General features: G+C 44.3%; 1 protein-coding gene across 2 annotated transcripts; it reads left to right on the forward strand.

The window, feature by feature from the left end:
- Window positions 1–5,726: 5,726 nt before the first annotated feature.
- nr2f5 (nuclear receptor subfamily 2, group F, member 5) lies at window positions 5,727–18,164 on the forward strand. Of its 2 annotated transcripts, XM_029838937.1 has the most exons (5): window positions 5,727–6,882; window positions 7,243–7,320; window positions 13,015–13,295; window positions 14,166–14,412; window positions 16,312–18,164. In XM_029838937.1, exons 1-5 carry the CDS (start codon window positions 6,516–6,518, stop codon window positions 16,629–16,631), a joined length of 1,293 nt encoding a protein of 430 aa, XP_029694797.1. In that variant the 5' UTR covers window positions 5,727–6,515; the 3' UTR covers window positions 16,632–18,164. The 2 variants fall into 2 exon arrangements, with proteins under 2 accessions (XP_029694797.1, XP_003965732.1); XM_003965683.3 differs by lacking the exon at window positions 7,243–7,320 and having other exon boundaries at window positions 5,734–6,882.
- Window positions 18,165–26,114: the final 7,950 nt, after the last annotated feature.

Raw genomic sequence — 26,114 nt, forward strand, 5'->3', positions numbered from 1 at the left:
CAAAAGCAGTTTGCAGATGACACTCAGACTCTCTGTCCCTGTGTAGCTATTGAGCTCCTCTTTTTACTGGGTAAGAGAAACAAAAGAAAACATAATTCCAGCCCAGCTCTTTGCATGGTTTCTAAAGTTGACTATTCCCTCTTCCCCTTCCCGTGTCTGTTCACTGACCCCGCAAAGTGAACAATAGGATTCGGGATCATTTTGCTTTCAAGGTTTCTCCGCTGAGACATAATCATCCACTTTGTTGCATTGGCTAACCTCTATACCATCAAGAGGCCCCTTACAGAACTAAGGCCCACAGTCTGATGTCTACACGTGCAACCTCACAAGCTGTTAGGAAATGCACGCCACTTACAAATGCACAGATCTTGCATGCCACCTCAGGCTTGTTTATACTGTGACATGCATGGTCATCCCGTAAAGCAAACTCAAAATCAAGCTTGGAGTCCCAGCAGGATTTAGCAATGTGGGGCCCACAATTTGCTGCTGGTGAGATTTAAGAGGGAACTTTTCTCTCCGGCCAACACCTGGTATCACTTTATTAACCCTGGACTGCCTTGACCCCTTAGAACCAAGGAACAGTAAGGTCAAGGGGGGTTGCGAGGGATAGGGAGTGAGGAATAGAGCAGGGTGGAAGAGAAGAAGGGGTGCTTGGACGTCACCATGCAGGCTTTGAATGGGGATGTGATGCCTCTGTGGTGGTGCCCCTGCAATGACTTTAGCAGTTCTGTTGCCCTCTTTGACCCTGACACCCCCAAGCGGCCCTCCCAGCAGATACCGGTGCCCATTGGCCTGCTGAGGACCACTGTGACGGAGATATGGACAGGACGGACAGAGACAGAGAGAGTGAAAACAGAAGGGAGCGAGGTGTGGTGGTAGAGTAGGGGAGGTAGCATGCAAAAGGGGCTATGCAAAAGGTCAACTGTTGGTCAGAGGTTTTTATTGGCATGCAGAAGGGAGGGAACATAAGTGGGAGTATGCGGTAGAGACCACCATCTGAGATTTTAACTACAAGGAGGAGAATTTAGCCTTTTTCCACTGCTAAACATGTTCAGAGGAGAAGACGTGTATGATAACGATCTGATACCAGTCAAAGCCCTTAAACTCAGCAGAATCACTTCGACTACTATGAAATTATGACAACTGTGAATATAAACATACATCATTGTGGGTTGTCTATGTATACAGAGTGTGTACGTATGCATGGACATGTGTGTGTGTGTGTGTGTGTGTGTACAGCATATATGGATACACCACCACAATATATATAAAAGATATAAAAAGATAAATTATGACATTTAATGACAGAAAATCATAACCTTTAGTCCAGACATACTGAAGTTGCAATGATGCCAGCTTGTCTAAAGGTAAAATGAACATAAAGATTACATATTCATGATTATTTTGAAATGAATTAAGAACTATCTGCGTAGCATCAATGTACAATGAGTCCTGCAACTACAGGAGACACGCAGACCGTTCAAACCACTCAACAGCCACTTGAAGATAAAACATAAATCTCGATACTATCTTAAATGTCTTCGCACTCACCTCTCAAGGGGCCTTTTGCTGTTGTCCTACTTATGATGAGGCAAAATGACATCTGCCTGCAGACAGATGGAATAATCTCTGTCACTGTCCTAACCTGAATGTTCGAAGGTCTGCAACCATCGCAGTTTGGCCCCAAGGCAGGATTTGATTGATTGATGATTGATTTGATTTATTTAAAAATGAGAAGCAATCTCAGTCTGCTGCAGCTGGGTTATTATACATATACACATATATATATACACACACACACACACACATATATATATATATATATATATTACACACACACACACACACACACACACACACACACACACATATATACATATACACATATATATTATACACACACACATATATACATATATATATATACACACACACAAACACACCACAGACACACACACACACACACACACACACACACACACACATATATATATATATATATATATATATATATAGAGAGAGAGAGAGAGAGAGAGAGAGAGAGAGAGAGAGAGAGAGAGAGAGAGAGAGATAGATAGATAGATAGATAGATAGATAGATAGATAGATAGATAGATAGATAGATAGATAGATAGATAGATAGATTTGCACCTCTTTCTCTTTGTTTTCATTCTCTCCCTTTGTCTCTTTCGCACCGAAGGCATCTTTTTTTATGGAACTGACATTCCTGGAGTGGTTAAAACAGAAGCCCTTGTTTAGAGGCAACCCCCCCACTTTATCCCCTTTTTTTTCATCTTCCTAGTTTTGGAGCCCCGGGTCACAGGTCAAGACCCCCTCCAGCTTCAGAGACATGCCAGGTCATGCAAGTCACATAGCATTCCCTGTATAGCCCACACTGCCCCATCCCACCTCCCCTCTGCCTCCCAACAGCAAAGCGCCCATCCACCCTTACACAGGAGGTGTGAGAGCATGTGCCTCCAAATAAGCAGAAGTGTGACATTTGGAGAGATGGCAGGGGCCAGCAACCACTTAAGACCTTTAGCTTCCTGAAGACGAACACGTTTGACTTCTAAATAGTATTTAGACAAAAGAATAATTTTAATATATGGATCTGATTAAGCCATCATTGATTATGGTAGTAGACATTTTATTTAAATTTATTTTAATATTGGTTTAGTAATTTCTTTAAAATAATCATTGGGGCTAGAGACCAAATTATTATTATTATTATTATTATTATTATTATTATTGCATCTAATTGCTGTACATATGATAACTTTATTGGCTTAATATTTTGGGGATATCTTGAAGACCAAAAGTGTATTTAATTCTTAGTTATTGGTGCCTTTTACAATATTATAGAAAATACTAAATTATTACTTCAGCAGGACTTAGGAAGTTAAATTTGTGATATTGCTGATTTCTTCTCCCAAAACAACTGGTGCTGTTTCATGACTAATTTCTTGCAGGAAGAAATGATTTGATAAATGAATAAAAAAATACACATCATAAACTCACTTAAGTGGCCTCCAGTTTACTGACTTGAATTTATTTCTGTTGAATCCCAAAGTAAATGAATACAAAGGTCAGGAGCAATGTTCTTTTTTTAAAAGGCAGGAACAGGCATTTGCCTGGAATGACAAAATTGAAGTCTGCTCTTGGAAAACCATTGTTTTCTGCTTCTGTATGACAATTAAGTCAAATATTGCAAAGATAGGAAATAAAAGCTCATAAGTTAAAATGGGGCTGAATTAAAACTGTCAGGGAGGAATTAGAAAAACACCATAATTCTTCCAAATAGGGGCCAAAGTTTAACAGATGGTAAAATATGTGCTAAATGAAAATAACCAATTTTGGGAGTGTTTTGCTGCCAAATGTCAGAGGTCATGAGACTTGATGGGGCCTTCACTTTCATGCAGAGTCAGCGAATGGATCTCACACTATAATCCCACACGAGAAGCAGAATGAAAATAAGGCACAAGCAGCACTGGGATGTGGTTCAAGACCCTGTCCAGCAGATAAACAAATAACTAAATAAATCCTGGGGACACCGGGGGTGAGGGAAGCTACCTCAGAGGGGTCAGAGCAAAAACCGATAAATCTCCGCTGAAGACGCCGTGCCTCCCTGCAGTTAACCTCTTAATCAACCCCAATCGGCCAAAGGAAACAGCAAAAAATTGGCTCTGTGCTGCAGACAATATTCTCACACATCTGCACAGTCAACGAGTGCATTAAAGATGCGACACTTTTACCTGAGTTCAGTGTGCTTTAGTCTAAACTAAGGAGCAGGAGACACCCTTTAGAGACCCTTCAGAGACACCCTTCAGCCACTGGTGTCCACCAAGTCTTTGGACACCGCTTTTGCTGAACTACAAATTACTTGTTCTTTGTCCATCTGTCAGTGAATGTTTCTATAGCAGCTCTTGCAATTAACTCCAGAGTGAGTCTAGATAGCGTTCTAAGGGTCAAACAAGACACAGGCATGTCAAGCTCAGCTTTGAATCCCTATTTTTGTGCATGCTCAGATTACATACCTGATCACTGGATGGACTCCTTTCCTCGGTGGTGTCATATTCAGTGCAGGTTGAAATGGAACGTAGCAGTATGGGTCCTGGCGTAGACAGGCTCAACGTAAATTAACAAAACAAACCACAACAGAGGTCTCTGCATTTGATAGGCCATCGAGAGAGGTCATGTTTACCACCCCTGTCCCCCCCATGGAGGCACTCGTGTGTGTCAGAGGTTTCGCTACCAGTTGTTCCAGCAATCTGTCTGGAGGATTGTAAAGTTTCGTAAGGTGGGGAAAGATTTACCATTGGCGTTTTTCCCCCCCCCACTTTATGTCAAAAAGATTACATTTGTTTTGTTTTCTGCCTTTTCAGAAGGAGCGAGTTCAGACAGACGCTGCTAACAAGTGATAATAACACATGCCACTACGTTAATTTAGAATTCCTTTGTTTTCCTTTATTAATCATATAGAATAGTTTAGCAAGTCGAGTAATTCATTTTTAATCTTCACTTTTGAGTCTGAGGAAAGGCTGACACATAATTTTGGATTTAATTAGATGAATCTAACATACAGGATTATCAACTGCCAAAGATAAACTCAATTTAATTAACCCTAATTTTGTCACAAATCTGATTACATTTGTCTTGGCAGTATACAATTACACTTTTGGCCTACAGATTATCGACTCTCCTCTAGAGTCACATGGCTAATTGGGAAACAGGTAAGGTTACATGTGACAACAATTAAAGCCAATGCAGGGCCAGGCTCATGGCCTGGGGCCAGCAGGCCGCCTAACTGGGAAGAGCTGTCTTTGCTGGGCTCTTGGTCATTTTGTGAACTGCAAAGAAACATCTCATATATATTTCTATTAATAGTAATAGTATTTGTAGTAGTAGTAGAAGTAGTGGTATGGAAAGTAGTAGTTTTACTTGCACTATGCTGAGCCTATTTGGGAAAATATCAAGATTCCCTCTGTGACCAGAGCAGAAAGAAAGTTGTTAGGGAACAACACTTTTCGCTGTTAATTACCACAAATGGCATTTACGCAGTAGCAGGGACAGCATAAACCAACAAACCCAACACACCAGTAAATGTTTAAAGCGGTACCTTTTGTTTTCCCAGACTGTTCTGCTGAAACTGGGAAAAGGGATCATGATATGTAGCTATGAGAGCTGAAGAGCTAAAATGTAGTGAGAGTAGATACATGTACCATATCTACCAGTTATAAATTAAATAAATGATCTATACTAATGAATGTTACTTTGTTCATACATACATACATACATGCATACATAGATATATATGTTTTGTCTGTACATCATTAATATACATCTGTACAAAATACAAGAATTACAAGAATTAGACTTTTCTAAAGCACTTACCCTAAACTGTTTCCAGCTTTAGAGGCTGTCTAATACCTCATTGAGCCTATTGTTGCCACTCTGCAGATTATAGACTCAAACATTGTGACTTTTGGATATTCATAATCATGATTATTATTACAATTAAAAATATTTCTGGACTCGAACAAAGTCAAAGCGAATTTAATCGAACTCTAGCCAATCCGAGCTCTTCTTATATTTGCACGACTTTAGTAGCCAATCAGCAGTCGCCGTTTTTTTTATTTCATTTCGTCTCCTCGTTCAGAGGCGGGTTTATGCCCTTATTTGGCATTCATTTCCTTATATGGACCGGGGGCGGGGCAGCCGGACGGGGCTGCGTGCTGGTGACACTTTCCCTAAACTGTAGCTTTGACTTTCAGAGGGAGAACAGCCCGTCGGAGGGTGAAGGAACACAGCGAGGCGACGACTGGCAGGTTTAAACCGGCCACAGTCCGCGCAGACACCCGCCCAGGACCCGCAGCTCAGTGTCGGACAAACCGACGTCCTCCCGCTCCACCTGAGTGTGGCATAGACAGGATGATCCCCGACTCCTCCGGAGTGTGATTCCGCCAACTATCTGAGACCCGATAGATCCTCCTGCGACGTGCGGAGACGCGGTCAGTATCGAGCCAGGACGCAGAGCCGATCTGCGGTGTGTCTGAATGCGGTTTGGGGTCAGGCTGAAGTCACGGCGACAGGCGACAGACTTTCCATTTACTGACTGCATTACGTCCTTTGACAAATTCCTCAAGGCGAGTAAGGACTTAACTAAAGCAGCCTCGTATTTCCTGCGTACCTTGACTCGTTGCTCTGACTTTTCCATGAAGGTTCACCGCACAGCAGCGTGTTTATGGAGCGCTAAGCAGCAAGGAATCCCGGGAGTTGTAGGCTCTGCTCGTATCAGCCGTCGGCTTCTGTCGTAAACCTCGTTAGATGTTTACCTAAATAAATAAGTCATTTTAACGAACTGCTTGTATTGCTTTACGCCGAGGGTCTCAGATCGAACTCTTCGGGAAGTGGAAAGCGCCCTTTTACCCTCCCGCGGCCTCCCACCAGGACGTCAAGACGGATTTGTATTATTGAGGCAGACTTCTCTCTGTGATCAATAAAAGGTTCGAGGATAGCATGGCAATGGTAGTAAGCCCGTGGCCAGAGAACATTTCAGCAGATCCGGGGTCCCAGCTCCAGATTTGTGGGCAGGAGCCCGGCGGTGCACCGGGGACGCCCAATGGTTCCACCTCAGGGAACGACGCTCTATCCGGGGACAAAATCCCCAATGTGGACTGCATGGTGTGTGGGGACAGGTCCAGTGGGAAACATTACGGCCAGTTCACCTGTGAAGGCTGCAAGAGCTTCTTTAAGCGCTCGGTGAGGCGGAACCTAACCTACACCTGCCGGGGGAACCGAGACTGCCCCATCGACCAGCACCACCGGAACCAGTGTCAGTACTGCCGGCTGAAGAAGTGCCTCAAAGTCGGGATGAGAAGAGAAGGTAGGAGCCTGTCCTCTGTAGCGGCGTGCGTGCGTGCGTGCGTGCGTGCGTGTGTTTGGGATGAGCGACTTTTGTTTACAAAACGAAAATCTTGTTTGTGAGTAAACGTGCACGAAAGAGTCACAGTGAAATATCAGGTTTAAATAGTTGGAGGCTGGTAAACACTTTATTTTGGCATCAAAGGGTTTAAATGTAAAGGTGTTTCCTCATACATACATATAGGTATGAGGAATAAATCTACCTATCTATATAGGTATATACAAATATACTATCCTTCCAGTTACATGAATCAATTATAAAGTGGACAAAAAGGCCTCTCCTTTGAAATAATTAATTTGTGCCATTTCTCGGCTTCGCTAGGGTCAAACAGACGCGTGCGTGAGCGATCCGTGCGTCAGGAAAGCGCGCCTCCGCTGCTGGGTTTGACCGTTGTTATGGGTAAATAATCAGCCACCACCTGCAGCAGCACAATGCCCATTTCCCATTCATTTAGCAAATCTGTGCCATTCTCCCGGTGCGCTCTGTCCGATCAAATCCCCTCTTTGTCCCCCCGTTTTAATTATGCTGTTTGCTCACCGACACCCAGAGCCGCCATAAGAGGATGCCGCAGCATTTGTTGTATTGTGTTGGATTAACAACGGGTCAGTTAGTACAAAAGGGGAACAGTCGAAGCGTGTTTGTGGAAAAAAAAAAAAGCGCTTCCCTGGGCTGGCTGTCATTCAGCGGCTTCTCTCTCTCCCCCTCCCTATCTCTCTTTCTCTCTCTCTCTCTTTCTCTCTCTCTCTCTCTCTCTCTGTCTCGCACGCAAACACACGTACACGGAGGCAGAGTCTAGTGATCAAAAGACAGGGTGATAAACCCTAAAGTCCTGAGATGGTTTGATGATGCAGCAGGAAACTTCAGACAGGAATGTGGAAGGATGGATGGCTTTTGTTCTCCATCAGCCAGAAAACCATTTATCCTCTTTGTACCCTGGAATAAGATGATCCCTTCAGGATTATCACAATGCTCAGCTATTAGGCTACAGTAAACACCCCCCTGCCTCATGTGAAGCACCTGCCCTGACAGAATGTATCTTATATGCATCTGTTGTATCCAGTCAGAGGGGAGTTTTATTTTAGGAGACAATGTGTTTTGTCCTCCGTGGTTTCTAATCAACCATTCAGATCTGTGAAAATATCTTTTTTTTTCTTTTCAGAAAGTTCTTCCAGCAGGCCTAAAGTAACATGAAAAATCATTCTGTGGTAGTTTTCACTCCGTTTGTAATGATATTCAAATATTTTGATTTAGCCTGCGAACATCAACCGACAACATTGATTCAGAAAATTGAATTTAGTTGCTTGAATACATTTTCCTAGGAATAAAAACATATTTATTTATTTTATTTAAATGCTAGTTGTCAGATCAGCTGACAAGTAAATCACTAAAAGACCGATTTTTTACAACAATTCAACTGCTGGCCTCTACATGCAAACGAGGTCAGCTCACATTTGCTGACTACATCTGGTGGTGCATTTGAGGTCAGCCAGATTAAATGTGTTTTTAAATCCTCTTTTCAACGTAACTTCTGTTTATCAGATCACTTAGTGACGGTGCTGACGGCAACAGAAATGACTAGAGGCATGGAATACACGTTGTTGCCAGGGGTACTTTACAGCAGCAGCCTGAGAAAGTTAATACATTTACTGCATTAATAACAATAATGTTATTGTGTTATTATTGCTGTTTTTGTGAGTCATTAAGGAACTTGCCCTTACATTCTCATTTCACTGGAAGAGTCAAAGTGAAAGTAGCAGCGCTGCTCCGTCCTGGAACGTGCAGATTGTGTGAGGTATAAAAAAAATAAAAGAGGCAGGCGTGTTGAAGCAGACAGCTGCTCTCTGGAGGACATGCATTAGTCATGTTTGACTGTACATTATTCAGCACACTCACCTAACGTTGTCATTTTCTCTGCTAGGTTCCAGAAAAAAAAAAAGCATTTCACATGTTCTGTTTCCACCACAGCGATGATGCTAATGTTAGCTCCTCAGCTTCACTTGCCCTGACACACGCTCCAGCATAGCCTCCAGGTTGGACTCTACCCCACAAAGGCCAGAGATGCTCTTGGAGAGCAGATCCCCATTAACCACCTCCTCTAACACCAACAAATCAACCAGAGGAATCTGACTGTAGCAGTAGCAGTTAAACAGCTGGGTGGTTTTCTGCTAATGCATACATATTTATATTGAGATCAAAGCTGTGCAGAACGTGATAGAAATCTGTAACCGCCTTCGCCCACCGTCCACCACCATGATGCCAACCACCCCTGCACTACTCTTGCGCCCCTGTCTGTGTACTGGCTGGATAGAAAGTGCTAACTGCTGCCTCAGTGCGAGCAGGACGCAGCGAAAATCTTCCACGTTGCACGCGTTTTGACCTCAGTCAGTAGTAAATACTCTCAACAATTGTGCTGCCAGGGTTTTAAAACTTAAGCCTTCATAGTTTGGAAGCCTGCTGCCTGTTCTGACCGATCTGAGCAAACAGAAAGAGAAGGAAAACAGCTGAGTGGAGGTCAACCAAAACGTAAACATTAATAACAGATGGGCTCAAGTCAAAGTCCAAACATGTGGACCGGTCAAACAGCTGCTGAGTAAACTGGATGTCTAAAGTCAAAGTGTATTGATTCACCAACACCACATAATGGAATATTTAACACCAAAAATGCCACAGTTTTGCTGCCTTTTGCATTTGAAACCTTTGTAACAATCAAGTTGTTGGTAGTTATAAATGCATAACAGGGGTCCCTCGCAGGAAAGTGACCCCATTCACCGGTGACGTTCCTTATGTTGCTCCAGTAACGCTGTCCTATCGATGTTTATGACGCATCAGGGTGAGATTTGCAATGTAAATCCCAGTCACCTCGCCCCTTGGAGGTTCCTGCGCCCACCCTCCTGTAATGTGAGCTTCAGGGTGGGATCAATCAGTCAGCGACTTGACCACTGCGGAGTCGGGGCGCTCCGCTCCGTGAGCGGAGCAGCTCGGCCTGTTTCCCTGTGTCAGATGTAAAAGCAGGATTCTTCGTTCTCTGCCCGTAGTGTTCCCTAACGAGGCTCCTCCGACGCTCTGCCACACTCGGACGTTCCCTGACGCAGCTGCGGGAGCCTGCGCACATTTATATTTTAAGGCTTCAGTTGATGATCTTATGCCGCCCGTGGGAATGCGCGACGGGGCAAGTGATGGAGAAGTTGTGTTTTTGATTGGTTCCTGTTCATCCTCTCAAAGGTTTTCTCAGTACAATGAATTTCTGCCATGTTTAAACACTTGATTAGCATACAAGCGTGTGTATTTACTTGCCTGCAGATGCCGATTAAACCTAATTATTATAGAGCCATAATAGTGGTGTGTGGCCCGCATTGTGACCTCCACAGTCAGAATCTTGATGGGGCTTAACTGCTTTTAGCTGCTGTAATTCCTCACGCCGTCTGACCCGGGGCAGCAAGGAAGTCAACTGTGCACTCTGCTGGTGACCATTTGCTGAAGTGGCGTTTTGAGAATCCCTGCTGAAACGTCCTGTAGCACCTCTCATCGTGCCCTAGTTTTAGTGCTCCGCCAACAACAAATGCCATCCAGAGTGTGTAGCTTTTTATTTTGGAAGAAAAATAAAGGTGCAAAAGAAAGAAATAACTGCATGAATACTTTTATTGCATGTAAGCTAATACTCACTGTTACATTGAGCTGAGCCCTGTGCACCCATGAAAACATGCAAAATTGACTTCTGGCCGCCATTTATTATTCTGATGTTATGCTCCTGCTCCCTCCATCTGTCTCTGACCCTGGCTTTTTTATCCCCGGGCATCTGTTTCTCCCTAACGTCATGTCTGCCTCTTTTACCCCCCTCCCTCTGCTCCCAGATATGACATCCCTCTGACTGCACTGTGTCTTCCTCTCTGTCTCTTCAGACTTCCGGTTTTCTCTCTCTGTCCCCTTTTCTGCAGCTCTCTGTTGCTCTGTTCCTCTGCCTTGTCAGCCACCCTGCAGGCCAGGAAAAAATAAAAACAGCGATGCGTCTCAGACGTACTCAAGTGCTCTGCCTCTCGGTGAGAAGTGACCCCCTGCCAGAAGAGGCATTTCAAGAAGTCAAGTGGAAGTAGTAAATTCTCCACTGTCATTGGATTAAACTCTAGTCAGATCAAGTCACCTTTGAGTTAATGTTTTTGACTCACTCTGTGAAACAAATTGGAGCAGCGCTTCAACAATGACACCAAAATTTGAATGTTAGATTATTGAAGTTCTTGGATAAATTTTCATGCATAAAACAGCACTATTATAGTCTGATATAAAGGTTTTTAGTCTGGTCTTGTCTATCAAAACAGCAGGTTCTTAGCTGACACAATTTAAGTGTAGTTTAGCAGGAATTCAGGGAGGACGTTTGATTAATAATCGCGGTTGCTGCGAGTTTCCTACTCACCCCAGTGGAAATAGCGACATCCAGTGGTAAATGTTTTAACTGCACGCACTTTAAACCCTGACTGACTACAAAGATAATCTTTAATTCACTGTGTAGATTGTTTTGGGTTTATTAATCGTTTATTTGAATTTATAAAAGCCGGCCCTCCCTTTGTGGACTGTCAGTTTTACTTAATTGTTGCAGCAACAAAATAACATTTGTGATATTTTCTTAAAAATTAAATCAATGTTCCACATACGCTGTGGAAACGGTGAACTTTGTACATATCCCAATTTTAAGGGAAGACAAAGAGACAGGTCTACGAGCATGTCTTTGTGAATACCACAACGATGACATTAAAGTTCTGGACACAAAGCACCATGCTTTCTGCCGTTCTGTCCCTTCTGGGATTTTACAGGATTTTTGGGTGAGCAACAGTCGGGCAGCTTCTTTGATGTCTTAGTTTCTTCATTAACAATGCAGAAGCTGTTAATCCTACAAAAAATGCAGTGATGCAGCGCAGCAGCTGTGTGTGAGGCAACAGGTGATTCCCCCCCTTCCCCCTGCTCCAACACCCACTGCTCCTCCCCCACACCTCCACCTGTCTCTATCTGAACTGCTTTCCTCTATCAGGAATGTAACTCATTCAACTCTGCCTCATCACTCTCCCCTCCCCTAATGGATCAACTGCCACACCTTTGTTCTCCATCTTATCTCGGCTCCCCCACCTTTTGCATGACGTGCGTCGCCCAGTCACACGGCGCTCTTTTGCAATCTCCTTGACTTTTCCGTTGTCTGTGTGTGACGGCAGCATGTAGATTTACAATTGGGATGGTTGAACAGGTGTTTTTCCAAATGGACCTTTGGGTGTTTGCTTCATCATCATCATCATCACTCCACGGTGGGGAGGGGGGGGGGGGGGAGAGTTGTGTTTGCCATGTTGTGATGGAGTGCTCGGCCTCTGTGTGCCCTTTTAACCCGAGGCTGAGCCATTTGGTAGTACATGGTCAGGGAAGGTGTGTGTGTCTGTGTGTGTGTGAGAGAGAGAGAGACACACACAACTCTATGTCTGCTATTTTTAGCACTGCACATGGTTCACATGATTTCTACCTACTGATGACCTACATCTATCTGTCTAATAAAATATTGCTGGTTAAGGAGAATGGATTTATTTCTTTTTATATGTTGGGGAATATGACTTTAGCCAATGAAAACAACAGATAATGACGGCTTTCATCTATTGGACTATACAGATTAAAATACCGTAGGCGGTGCAGTGAAAACAGATCCTCTGCACGTTGTGAGGAGAGTCGACGAGCGGTTACAGAGGGGGCTGAAAAAGACTCCTGGCCCTCACCTGAAAATATATTGTTGTGAAATCAACGTTTGGACATTTCAACAATTCATTTGGACTAAAACGCATCCATCTGTGAATCAAAACTTTTAAACTTTTCATAACCTCATCACATGATCACTCTTTACCTTGAGTATTGTTTGTTATTCAAAGAAGCGGAACAAAACCAGTAGTATTATCAGTATCAGCCACAGGCGCATCACCAGGCACCAGTCAGCAGGTTCAGTTCTAGAAGTCCTAAAAGTGCCTGAAACACCACATGATGCTTTTATAGCTGCTGCCGCTGCTCCTAATGCTACACATTTATGTTATACCCAAAGAGACCCGTTTAATCTGTTATTTTTCATTTTAGCTGTACAACGAGGACGCACTTCAAATTCCCAGAGCAGCCCGGGGCAGTACCTGACAAACGGCACCGACCCGTACAACGGTCAGCCCTACCTGTCCGGCTTCATATCTCTGCTGCTGCGTGCTGAGCCCTACCCAACATCACGCTACGGGGCCCAGTGCATGCAGGGAAACAACCTGATGGGCATCGAGAACATCTGTGAGCTGGCGGCCAGGCTGCTCTTCAGTGCGGTGGAATGGGCTAAAAACATCCCATTTTTCCCAGACCTGCAGCTCATGGATCAGGTGAGTGAGCAAACCATCATTCACACGCAAGCAACCCAACACCAAGGGGATTTAATTTAATTCGAGGTTAATGTGAAGCCTGTTGCAGCTATTGTTAATGCAAATATGTCACCTAATGGCTTCACTATATAATAAATACTGTATATCTTAACTGTGAGCACAGAGACTTCCAGATTGTTATGTCTATTATTGATCACTTTTAAGATGAATTTGTGACTAATAAACCCTTTGATCTGGGTTTTTTTGGTACTCTTAATGTTCTAATTATGAATTTACAGTTCATTTGGATCAGGGGTGTCTAGATCCAGTCCTCTCCAGCTGTAATCCAGCAGGGTTTTCCGTCCTACCAGACACAAAATGTGTTGTCGACCTGGTAGAACAGAAATCCCGACTGGATTGTGGACTGGGTCCCCGATTTAGATAACCATTAATAAGATTTTTAATGACAACCTGATCTGCTCCATTCAGGCTGTTTGAATATTTGTCATCGTGTTTAATAATGTTACACCTCTTACCCAAAAGGCTCCTTTCATTCACAAACAATAGTTTCTTAGTCTGAAGGGTGACTATGACCTGGATGATTGGAAATTTCAACTAATCTGAACTATTTTAAGGAATGAGCGAGCTGAAATGACTGTGACCCCCCTGTACAGTTGGTAAAAGCACTTAAAGAATATAAAATTAGGATTCAGAATTCTGAGTGTTAAAATCAAGTCAGGATTCAGACAATAGCAGCAGTCTTTGGAATTTTATTTCATTCATTCAAAAAATGTAATCCCAAATCTAAATCTTTGAAGTGATTCTGTCGTTGAATGGGTGGAGGGAAGCGTGTTTCGGCCCAATATTCACGTCACTTTGTCTGCGTCTCAGGTGGCGCTGCTGCGTATGTCATGGAGCGAGCTTTTCGTCCTCAACGCTGCCCAGTGCTCCATGCCGCTTCACGTGGCTCCTCTGCTGGCAGCTGCGGGCCTGCACGCGTCGCCCATGTCGGCAGAGCGAGTGGTGGCTTTCATGGACCACATCCGCGTCTTCCAAGAGCAGGTGGAGAAGCTGAAGGCTCTGCAGGTCGACACGGCCGAATATTCCTGCCTCAAGTCCATTGTGCTCTTCACTTCTGGTAAGCTGGCATAAAGGGAATTTCACCTGAAAAGACCACAAAGGGACAATGGGTCATGCGATTGTTAGCGAGTGCCAGTTAGCCTCTACCACCCATCTCTCCTTCCTGTCTTCCCCCCCTCCTCCCACACTCTCCCCATAAACCGACTCACGACCAGGCCTGGACCCCATCACCACAGGAGCTGAATTATATATGATGGGGTCCAGGGAGACAAAGATTCACCACCAACCCATCCGTGACCTACATAACCCTGTCCTCAGCATCCCACCTAGTGTGTGGGATGGGCGTTCCCAAACGTGTGTGAACCCTTTATACAGTAACCGAAATGACATTAATGCCTGCATGATCACATGATCTCTGGCAGAATGGACTAAAAACAATCCTCTCCCATTTCTTCCCCACAGTCCCATGAATTCAAATTACAAAACAGGCCTCTGCCCGTTGCCGCCGTCAGTTTAGCCCCAGTGACCCGTAAAAGTCGTCGAGGGCAAAGCCGAGAGAGTAGAGACGATTCCTGTCTTCCCTGAAAAGTGACTGGTCTGGCAGGAATTTGTAGGGAGCCAATCGGAGCTGACAAAGGGCGGTTGACTATGTAGCGAACGGCGCTTTTCCGAAAGAGCCACAAGGACTTCCTCTAAAAGCCTGTCGTCTATATGAGGTTCACGCAGGGGGCATCAGTGGAGACGACCCCGGGTGAACGCGCGGTGCATGAAGTGCAGTAAGATGTAACTTTGTCTTCAATTAACACCTCTTTGACCTCCTTTGCTACTTCCCCCATGCTTGTCCCAACACGGGGTGTGAAAACCGCACAGTGTTACACGCTCTCAGTGTGGACCGAGCCCAAGGTGGGAGCCGGTGGGGGGGGGGGTTGAGAAGTCAGCAGGCAGATCATGACCCCCAGCTGAAAGGGGAAGTGATTTTCTGTTCTACAAACACAAACCACAGAGATGCAGAACACACTTCTCTCTGTCAAGAATGTGTTTTCTGGTTTCTTCACACTCAGAGATGTTTCTGCCAATATTATCCTCCCTTCCACTTCATTCCACGTTTAACCTCCCGCCGCCTTTCCTGTTTTCAGAATCGGATATTGAACCCACGGATTATTGATCTATTTGTTCCATATTGTAGTTGTTACACGGCGTGGTCTCCAGGAACAAACCCTTCTCCAGTCTCGGTGTTTTGGCCTGAGGAGCTCGGCGGACATTAGCGATGCTGCTTGTCTGCTTCCTGCTCCTCAAGGTGCAGCAGCACTTTTTTACAGGTCCCAGTGGGCACATGTTCTCTTTACAGAGCTTTAGTGCAGGTGTGGGATGCAGAGGGGAGAGTGGAGGAGGATTAAAGGGATCAGGCTGACCGATGTGGTGAGTGTGTGGTGGTTACAAGAGGTTCAGATCCTGAGCCAGTCAGGGCTTCTCCACAGGCCAGGGGCTGGTCTTCTGCTGTTGGTGATGTGCAAAAGCTGCTGCCAGATGTCCCAGGGTGAGAAAGTTCTTAAAGGCCAGTGGTTGCAGCTTTCCAGATGCTCCAGCCAGTAAAACAACAGCAGGCCTCCTAAACCTGCATGAACTCGTCTGTCCCCTTCATAGTTGTCCCTTCCCTTGCGGATGTGATGTGTCGCTCCAACTGTGGCTGCACGTTCCTTACAACTCTGCATTTCCCTCCCGCTTCATCTTCCTAAAAAGTCCTGAAAAGCCTACGTGGAGGGTCCTTGCTGCTCCTCAGCAGGAGACACGAACTCATCCGTGGACAAGCCTGGACATTCGCCAGGCGGATAGATGGGAGCAGAGTGTTTACTGAGCTCCTGCGTTTTGACGGTTTAGGATGGGGTGTTCCTCATTTGTGTCTGCCACAGCATAAATGTCCAGTTTGCTTCAATCCCAACCTTCCCTGTCTCCCTAGATGCCATGGGGCTGTCAGACGTCGCCCACGTTGAAAGCATCCAGGAAAAATCCCAGTGCGCCTTGGAGGAATACGTAAGGAACCAGTACCCCAGCCAGCCAAACCGGTTTGGGAGGCTCCTCCTGCGACTGCCATCTTTGCGCATCGTCTCCTCTCCAGTCATCGAGCAGCTGTTCTTCGTCCGCCTGGTGGGCAAGACGCCCATCGAAACGTTGCTCCGCGACATGCTGCTGTCGGGCTCCAGCTACAACTGGCCCTACATGCCCGCGGTGCAGCGCGAGCGCCCGCTCTCCCTCCACTACAATGAGAATGGACCCTGAGAGGCGGCGTGGACGCACCTGGACCAATTCAGGGTCGTAGTCCACTTGACCCTTTCGTTCATACTTCTTTTACCTTCTTTGCGCCTCACTCTCCATTCCAAAAAAAAAAGTGTTACAATACACAAGCCAGCAAGTCACTCATTTTGACCATTTCAGAGAGCCGGTGGCTCAGCGCTGTCCCGCAGCCACTGGCTCAGCCTACAGGGGGGATGTGGAGCGAGATGAACTGGTTGGTCGAACAGGTTGTTGCACAGTTCACCAGCAGGTCTGTTGGACTCATTTCAGATGTCACTCTCAACGTCGACGACGCTGATTTTTGGGTGCTATGCACACATTTTCAGAGGCTGACTGCAACAATGCCAGTATAGCGAATATTGTGATCGGACCTTGCCAGGAGTCCGCTGTATACATATGTACCAATTCAAATAAAAGCCAGAAGCCATTAAAATTAAGACAAATACCAAAATGTCTTGGACTTTTAAAGATGACATGTTTTCATTTGTGTGTTTGTATTAACTATTACATGTTTAGCGTTCTGTGGAAAAAGCTCAGGTTTGGTAGATGGACACTCACACTCACACACATACACACACACGCGCGCGCACGCTTATGTGTGTCTGTGCCAAAGCTAACAAGTGAATAGTGAAGTCTTGGTTCGGAAAATTACATGTTTGGTTTGTGTATTATTTCAATACATAATTTTGGGGGTCTAAGGGGGAGAGAGAGTACAGTAATTACAATTATGCACTTGTTTTATAATCTAGCTGGATTCTACAGGCATTCACTTCTTTGAAATCAGAGTACTGGTAGACTTTTCTGCTGCTCTGCCATTTCTTTTTCCTCATGCAGAATGCTCCCAGAAGGGCACCTCTGTGAGGACTCATCCTTCATTTTGATTTTAGCCATTTTTGTCAACATTGGACCTTTGGCACCCTGTTGGGTAGGGGTCATTTTTCCAAATTAGGTGTACTTGCTGTAGAACAATGATTTTGACACTGAGCATTCATTTTATGACTGTGCCATAATATCTTGTTACCTGTTATAACAGGTATTATGTCTTGTCAGGACAGGAAAAGAACTTGCTTGATGTGGGGAAAAGCAAAGAGTGAAATTTATTAGCGCTCTTGGTAAATTAAAGCAAAGCATTTTTCCTATTTTCAAAGACTTCTTGCAAGTTTTTTTTCCTCTTCCTGATGATATTGTCATGTAGGGTAAAATCCCTTCGACTCATGTCATATGAGCTAATTATCCTGTTACCATACTGTATCGCTAACATGAAAAAAACCCTGTCTGTGTTATTTTTTTGTTTGTTTTTTCCTTCAGCAAGCGTTTGGTTTTTTTTGGCGAATATTTCCAACACGGCACTGTCATATCGACATCAAGTATTTGTATTGGAAAAAAACCATCTGGGACCCGAAAGCTGCCTGGTGACAAATGAACTAATAGAAGGTTTCTATTACTTCGTTTTTATCCCCTCTACCTTTGTTTGGAAATATCCACTAATAAATGAAATAAAATTCTGTTCACAGAAAAGTTTCTGCTTTCTGCTTGTATGATCATACACACACACAAACACACACGTGCACATCAGTTAACTTTCTTTAAACCTCTTTCATCTTACTGCTTTGACTTTTAGGAGGTTAATTTACTGTTTTGCAGCCTTTTGGAATAAAGTGCCTATAACATCAGAATTAATCATTGTTATTGATGGTTCTGTTCTCTCTTGACCTTCATGACTGCTTTGGTTGTGACGCAATTGCACTTCTCTTTTTTTAATTGACTGTAAAAATTCTTTAACATGAGCACTTCGCTGTGGTCTGGGGCTTCCGTCACCATCACCCCTCTGACATCCAGTAATTCAGCTAACTGTCTGGGTGACGAACTCGGTTACCCAGAACTAGTTTCACTAGACTGGAAGTAAGACAAATTTGTCTTACCTCATTAATTATGTCTGCAGAACAGATCGCCGTGGCGATTATTGTTTCATCAGTGAAGCGTTTTAGCCGTGATGCTTCTGGAATTGAATCAGTCTTACCCTCTTGTCAGGTGACACGATGCATATTTAGCCTTTCGGGAAATTCTAATGATGAAGTTATTAAACTACTGTTATTGAGCATTAAACACCAGTGTCAACGGATGCAATAAACAATCAATTAATGGCTTCTAAATGATTCTGGGTCTCCCTCTCCCTACGCTGGATGTTGATACTGGCCCACTAGGTGTGTGACAGTTGTGTGACTGTGTGTGTGCTTGCGAGAGAGAGAGGGAGAGAGAGAGAGATGGTTATTGACCTTTAGGTTAAATGCGTGTCAGTCGGTGTGTACATGTTATAGCTGTTGGCTCTGAGTGTCACCACTAAACTACAGACACGTACAGTCACATTTACGTGGGAGTGGGTGTTAGTGGGCAGTCAGGGTTGAGGAGGGGGGGAGGGTGGGTGAAAAGGGACACAAAGTTCCCAAGTGTGTGTGTGTGTGTGTGCGTGCGTGCTCTGAGAGTAGCTGTTTGACTTATGCCTTCATTTCAGAGCTGTCACTCCTGGCCAAACACCATGACCCCCCCAATTTCCATTCTGAAGGTGCACAATTTTTCTTCCCTTTGCCACATGAATATAGAACATGTAGCCAACCGTGTGTGTGTGTGTGTGGGTGTGTAAATCGAACTCCTTTGAATGGGAGGAGCTGAATTACTGCGACGCATCAATTTTGTAAACCTGCCTTCTACAGCAAACAATGAAGCAGAGCATCAAGCATTAATGCAGTATGTACGTCGCTCCGAGGTAAAAAAAGCAGCTGCAGCAATCACCACATCTTTTTGGAAAATCACTTTGCATTAAATATTTACAGGCATTCCCACAGATTTTACATATTCGTTCATGTAATTCGACCATTACGACTCTGCTCGTGTGTGGCCAGGATGCATCAATATGAACATAATTATATTCACACATGGAAATTATACATTCCCAAACATATGCAACAGTAATCTATCTGCACATATACAGTAATGCAGCATATATTCCATATATTTCCAAGATTTACATTACACATGCTGTTTATGAGACAGGGGTGAGGGATTTTGTCAAATATGAATATCCGATTTTATTTTGCTGGCATATGTGAATATAAGTGCAGAGGGTCAGGGCGATGTCATCTCTAGGGAGGAAACGACAGATTAATGGTGGGATGTCAGATTAAACTGAGCTAACGTCACGCCTCCCCAAAGGGGGCCCCTCACCATGACCACATGTGAAGCGTTTATCTGATCTGAAAACAAGCACATTGTGAGTGTTGCTGATTTCCACTAATCCATTTCTCTTTTATCTCCCAACGGCGAGTGCCAGACCTGCTGCTACCAAAACACCATCTTAGCATTTGATATATATGATGCATCCGTAAGCTCGTGGTGTGATGAGTAGAATCAGTGTTTACACACACACACACCACTGCACCCTTAGTAAAAGAGAAAATCTCCGCTTTCAGAATCAACAGGCCTTCATTTAACATTCCCACATCCCCTGAAATGAAACTTTTTTTTGTCATTGCCAATGCATTGCAGGCAAATTGGATGTGTCCCTGAGCAGCACCCCCCCCACCCCCTCACATACACACCATCCCATTTCATCAAGCCCAGGTGGGAACCATCCCGCTCCTCCATCACTGATCTGTTGACCAAAAATGCCATTGGCCCCCTTCTCCCAATCTGCTCGCCAGCCATTCCTACCATAAATCCTTAAAGAGGGCCCCTGACTTTAATGCATGGCAGCGCCATCAATATTGATGTGGGAGAAAGGTCTCCCAAAGCCGCCTCAGTCACAGAACATTAATATTAATAGTGTTGTGCACCAGCCTGGACATTTGGTGTCGCTCTAAAATTGTAATAGCACTCAGCCGGGTGGGGGTTAAAGGGCAATATTGTTGCTGAATGTGGACACGGCTGTTGAGCAGTAAACAGGACACGAGTCCTCGTGTCCTCTACATGGACCATGACAAACCAAGGACGTATCTGGAGTTTGGACATTAAGGCTGCTCAACATCAGAGAACGGATTCAAATGTATTTTCAGCATCGAGAGCCAAAGTGTTTTCGTTTTCCCTCGATTTTCGATAAATGTCTTCTACACGTGCATTTGAATCCATTAGATTTCTAATTTTGACCATGGGGGAAGCACAGAGGCGCGAGGGTTTGCACTGTCGCCTCACAGCCTGTTTGAATGAATTTTCCACAGTTTCACAAAGAAAAATGCCTCCCAAAGATGGGAGAAAAGGCTCAAATACACAAGCAATAAAGGCACCAGATGACCTGGCACTGAGGGGAGGGGAAGAGGACTTAAAAATAAAAGGTGGAGACAATCAGACGCCGAGAGAGGATGCAACGAGTGGGGAAACACGCAGAGAGTAACAAACACACACACGCACACACACACGCACACACACACAGGGGCAACCAACAAACAAATCAGTGCATCAAGGAAATATTGGGAAAAATAAAACTGATCTTCAACAGCTTGGGTCTGAGTGGAGGTGGGAGGGGGAGGAGGTGTCAGAGGATTAAATATAGATGCGATTAGGGACTGATTAGTTAATCACCAGCAGGCCGAGGCCCCTCTGTAGTTCCCCTTTAATAGCAGTTACAAGCAGGCCTAATGATATCATGCTCCAGCATCATGATGTTCTCTATTCATGCAAACATATGCTGTCGCACCCAGGCTGTTTTTCTGGGTCAGTAAGTTAAATATTTTAGATGGTTTATTTTTAGAACCTTCTGCTTCCACTGTGTGTGTGTGTGGGTGTGTGCATGTTTGAGCGCACGCTATTCCGACTCTTCCGCTATTTGCAGAAAATGCAGGCTTTGACCTACAAAGTCATCGTCTCACTGCCCCGGGGCTCATCTGCAGCACGCTGTGGGATAAAAGAGGTCATCATAATTACAGACTCGCAGTTTTACACATCCAACAACGCACAGCAGCACATAAAGGAGCATGTATGTCAAATTTAAACAATCCATTTATGGAAAGTGAAAATCCGTTTGTCCTCACATTTAAATTTAAACATGTAAATTTGGTGTTTTGTTCCAAACCAATAGGTCTGCTACTCATTTCATCAATATTCCATTGTCAGCATTTATATTAGGAGGCATTTAAGGTATCAACTGTTCATTCGTTACATTTGAATAACTTAATAAAGCACCGTGTTTTAAAAAGGTCTCTTTGCTCAAGCCGTGGAAATGACCTCACATTAGATCGGTTGTATGTGGCATTGAGCTGTGAGGGTGCAAACAGGGTGGTGTAATTGCTGCAAGATGAGTGATCATTGAACTGTGAAAAGCAGACGAGTTTTCCACCGATTATGGCTGGAAACTGCCCGGGCAAAGGTCTCATGATAGTTTATGACCTTACTATGCAAGCGGAATCAATGTGACGCTCTGTTGTTGACCTTAGCTGTGCTAGTGCTAGTCTGAGCTCCAACATGTCTCTTCTCATTCCTTCCTTCTTGAACTACAGCAATAGTAACTATGCACTTGGATTATATGCTAGAATTTACAGACAGATGACTTCTTTAATCCCAGAAGGAAATTAACTTGTCACAGCACACAAAGTATAAAAGTCTGTGCATATACAGTAGACACCCATATCTGCTCAAACACAATAAACAGTAAATGTGATTAAGAAAATCTCTAAAAAGGTGCAGCAAACTGAAGTTTACTTGCTGTGTGGGGTAAATGTGTAACCTGGAAATGTTGTGAAATAATGGAAATGAGGATGTGTTGTCCATGAGGGCCTGCATCCTCTGCTGCACCTCCTCCTCCAGGGAGACCATCTGAGAGCTGACCCAGCGTCTCTGATGAGTCTACTCAGTCTGGTGGCATCCTTCACTGAGCCCCGACACACCCCAGCAAAGCAGGTGTGATAAAGGGGGGGGGGGGGGCACAGGTCTTTGGGAGACTCCGGCACTACAGCTCTGAGGTCTGACTGTCAGATATTCTGTAAACCATGTGATTAGGGTGGTGTCACCTCTCATGTTCAGAAGCCTGGGTGTGTTCTCTACTCCCCCATTCTGCCCCACCTTGTCCACTTCCCCTCCCTTCCCTGCCTGTGTCTCTCTGTCTCCCCCTTCGTTTGCACCCACATCCTCTTCCTGTCTTGTTTCCATGCAGCATTAATGTCTGGTCTGTTCCTGGAAAAGATTTCTTGTGTTTAGATTCTTAACAGGTTTTATGTGTGTCATTTAAATGCAGTAGCCTCAGAATTGGGGTTGAGGCCCCAGACTCACCTGGTCTACACCTGATCTTGCTTGTGGACGCTTGAAACTGTTGCTCTTGGAATCACTGGATCACCAACTGCACCAGTATGGACCTCATGGTATCGTCCAAACCCCAGGTTGATGTTTAAAGCTGATGTGGGAAGAAGATGAGGATACCTGAATCCAAGAAATAGGGTCACACAAAAGCCAGGAAACGTCTTCCTGTGCGCATAAATGAGGCCCAGAGGTCTCAGGTGCTGGTCCTGCTACTTGTGTTTTTACATTACTGGTGGGAGAGTTGGTGAAAAAATGGAAAAGAGATTAAAAATAAAACCCCCCACATGGCAGCTTGTTTAATTCTCCTCTGATTAGATGCGATACAGCTGGTTTGATTTATGCCTCACCATCACACTTTGTGTATTTTTTAGAAAAAAGTATTTTTCATTTTCATTTGTGAGTAAAACAACAAACGTCCATATTGGTTGCAGATGTGGAAGAACATCAGTGTTTTTAAAAGCTTTAAGCAGCTGCAGCTCATTAGATGGAGATGACCTTTGCTGTACATTTGTCATGCTGTGTTTCCACTGAGCCAACTGGTTGGTTTGGGTGTATTTAAAGGACAACAAATGGGGTAAAATACAGGAAAAACGGCCCGTTTTGGTTTGTTTGTTAGCATCTGGGTCTGTTTGGGTCCAATCACATGGTTATTAGGCTGCATCACAAGAGACATAAGAGGGTTTTTCTTTAAGGGACGATGGGTCAGAGAGAAAAATATGGACATTTGTGCTTCAGAGCAAAGAGCTTAATCATTAATTACAGTTGCTGCTCATTCACAGCTAATTGCACTTATATGACACAATGTATAGAACTCCGATGACCCTGAAGTGAATGTGGTGTAAATGGCAGATAAGAAAATGTTTGATGCTGAGTGACTTTTTTCAGTTAATTAATAATGAACCTTTTGTATGGCTCATGACTGTGGTGGTGAAAGATGGAAAACTATTTTATGATTTTGAAAGGCTTTATTCGTCAGTGTGGCCTCCACACATTTAATAACAACATGTCTGATCTCACCTTTGACAATGATTTAAATCAGCATTTCAACTTTTTTCTATTAATGTCGATTTTGAACACGTTTTGAATGTGTTTCCAAATATGAGACCTTGGTCATCATCTGGAATTCCTACAAGCCTTCAGTCTTCCATAATACATACAGTATATTTCATAGTCTCTACTGTATTATGGACTGGCGACACACTGTCGGTCCATAACTGGCGCTCCTCCGGGGACTTCATGGTGACCTTTTCTGCTGCTGTGTGTGGTAGCACAAGTAACTGGCCTTGTTCTGGCAGGAGCCTCAAGGCTCAGCACCAACATGTGGTCCTGGTCTCTCTCCCTCCCTCTCTGTCTCTCACCCCCCCACACACACCCATGCAAACACACACATGCACACTGCCCTCATGATCTCTGGATGACACCCCATGTGACCTTACAGAGGAACACCAGATTAATAAGAGAACAAATCATCACCAACATAGAAATATAAACATATTTGTGCTAAACACTGAAAAGCTGTGTAGTGGAACCATATTTGACTGGTTTCCTGGGGGACTGGACCTTCGTTTGGCCCGACGTTTACATTTAAATGCGAGAATTAACAAAATGCACAGAACGGTGAGTAAAATCTGGAATTATGGATCAACCGCATCAGGAAAAAAAACTACACACTGCAGCTTCTCATTGTTCCCGTGGTGACGATGAGCCGTCTGCTCAGTGTGTCTGTCAGATGAGAATAGAGCAGGATCAAGATTATTATGTGCTGTTGTGACCGGTCTGTGACCCCACGGTACCTTGTTCTCCCACTCGTGCCACAGTGGGGGAGGTTAGAACGCCATCTCCAACGTGCCTGACAGGCTGGTTATGCTCTGCAAACACCTTTTCTTGTGCATCGCGCAGTGTGTCGTGCGTACACATCACACCTGTAGCAGCTGGGTGTTACTTTCCTGTGTGTTTACAGAGCTCCCTGTGCATTAGCGTGTGGCTGCTTAATAAAATACACAGGCTAAAGCCTTTAGCCTGAAGGACAAGGTTAACATACATGCTAAGAGGATCAATAATGTGACGTGTTTGCCAGGGATGTATGTGTGGATTCGTTAGGTGTGTATGGACAGTTATTTGTAGGTCCAGGGGAGATCCACGGAGGAGGATCCTCAACTTTAAGGTTCATCTTCAGTTCAGAGAGAGGTTCAACTGCCGGTCATCAGGCCACGGTTAGAACAGTCTCATTCCTTCTATTCTCTAATCCCCCACCCCCAAACACACGCACACACACACACATTCTCTCTCTCCTTTTCTTTCTGTGCAGGTCCTTCCTCCTCCACAGCTTCTCTCCCTCAGCTGCTGGTCTGCCTCCACTTTAAACTAGGTTGTTGATCAGTCAGATGGCAAATAAAGGCTTTCATGGATTCTGCATTTTTTCCCCCCAAGTGAAACATTGCTATAAAGATAAAACCTACTGATGCATTGATATAGCAAACAATAATGAGACTGTGGCTTCAGCATTCAGAGTTCTTCCCCTACGGCTTAGATTCATTCTCTTTATATGTTTCTTTTCAGCAGACTTGAAGGCAAACATTTTTTTGTTGTTATTGCTATTATTATCGATGGATTCTTTTGGATTTATTCACATCATTTAAACTTAAACAAAAGCATTTTTTTGGTTTTGTTTTATGACCGGAATGCTGGTGAGGACATACCGAAGCTTTCTTCTTCTTCTTGACCAGCGTGAGACCGTTAGGGTTGGAAATTTAATCAGGAGCTCCTTTGTTCGCCATTACAGGAGAAGGCTGAGCTATTTCAGCTTCTGACCACAAACAAAGCAGACCAGACTGTTGGGATGACATTTCTTTCGCCTCCAGGATTGTTCGTTAATCTGAATCATTACTGAAACCAAACACAAGTGATCTGATTCAGATCAGATCCGCTCCAAAACACCAAAACAGTTCATATGCAGGCACTGATATGCTGCTAACGACCCAGTTGACCTTCCAGCTTAGTGCTGAATATAAAAACACACACAGTAATTACTGAGCATTTTTTCAACACGCTTTAATTAAGAATTGTGAATTTTAACAGTTTCGCCCATCATGTGAACATGAATGCATGTGGGGACGTATAATGTTATCTCCAGAGTGCTTCTGCGCCCTGACGGGTTCTAGCATATTTTAACTGAGCACCTGGCGA

Source organism: Takifugu rubripes, chromosome 7 (genome assembly GCF_901000725.2).
Source record: "Takifugu rubripes chromosome 7, fTakRub1.2, whole genome shotgun sequence".
In the NCBI taxonomy this organism is placed as follows: Eukaryota; Metazoa; Chordata; class Actinopteri; order Tetraodontiformes; family Tetraodontidae; genus Takifugu; species Takifugu rubripes.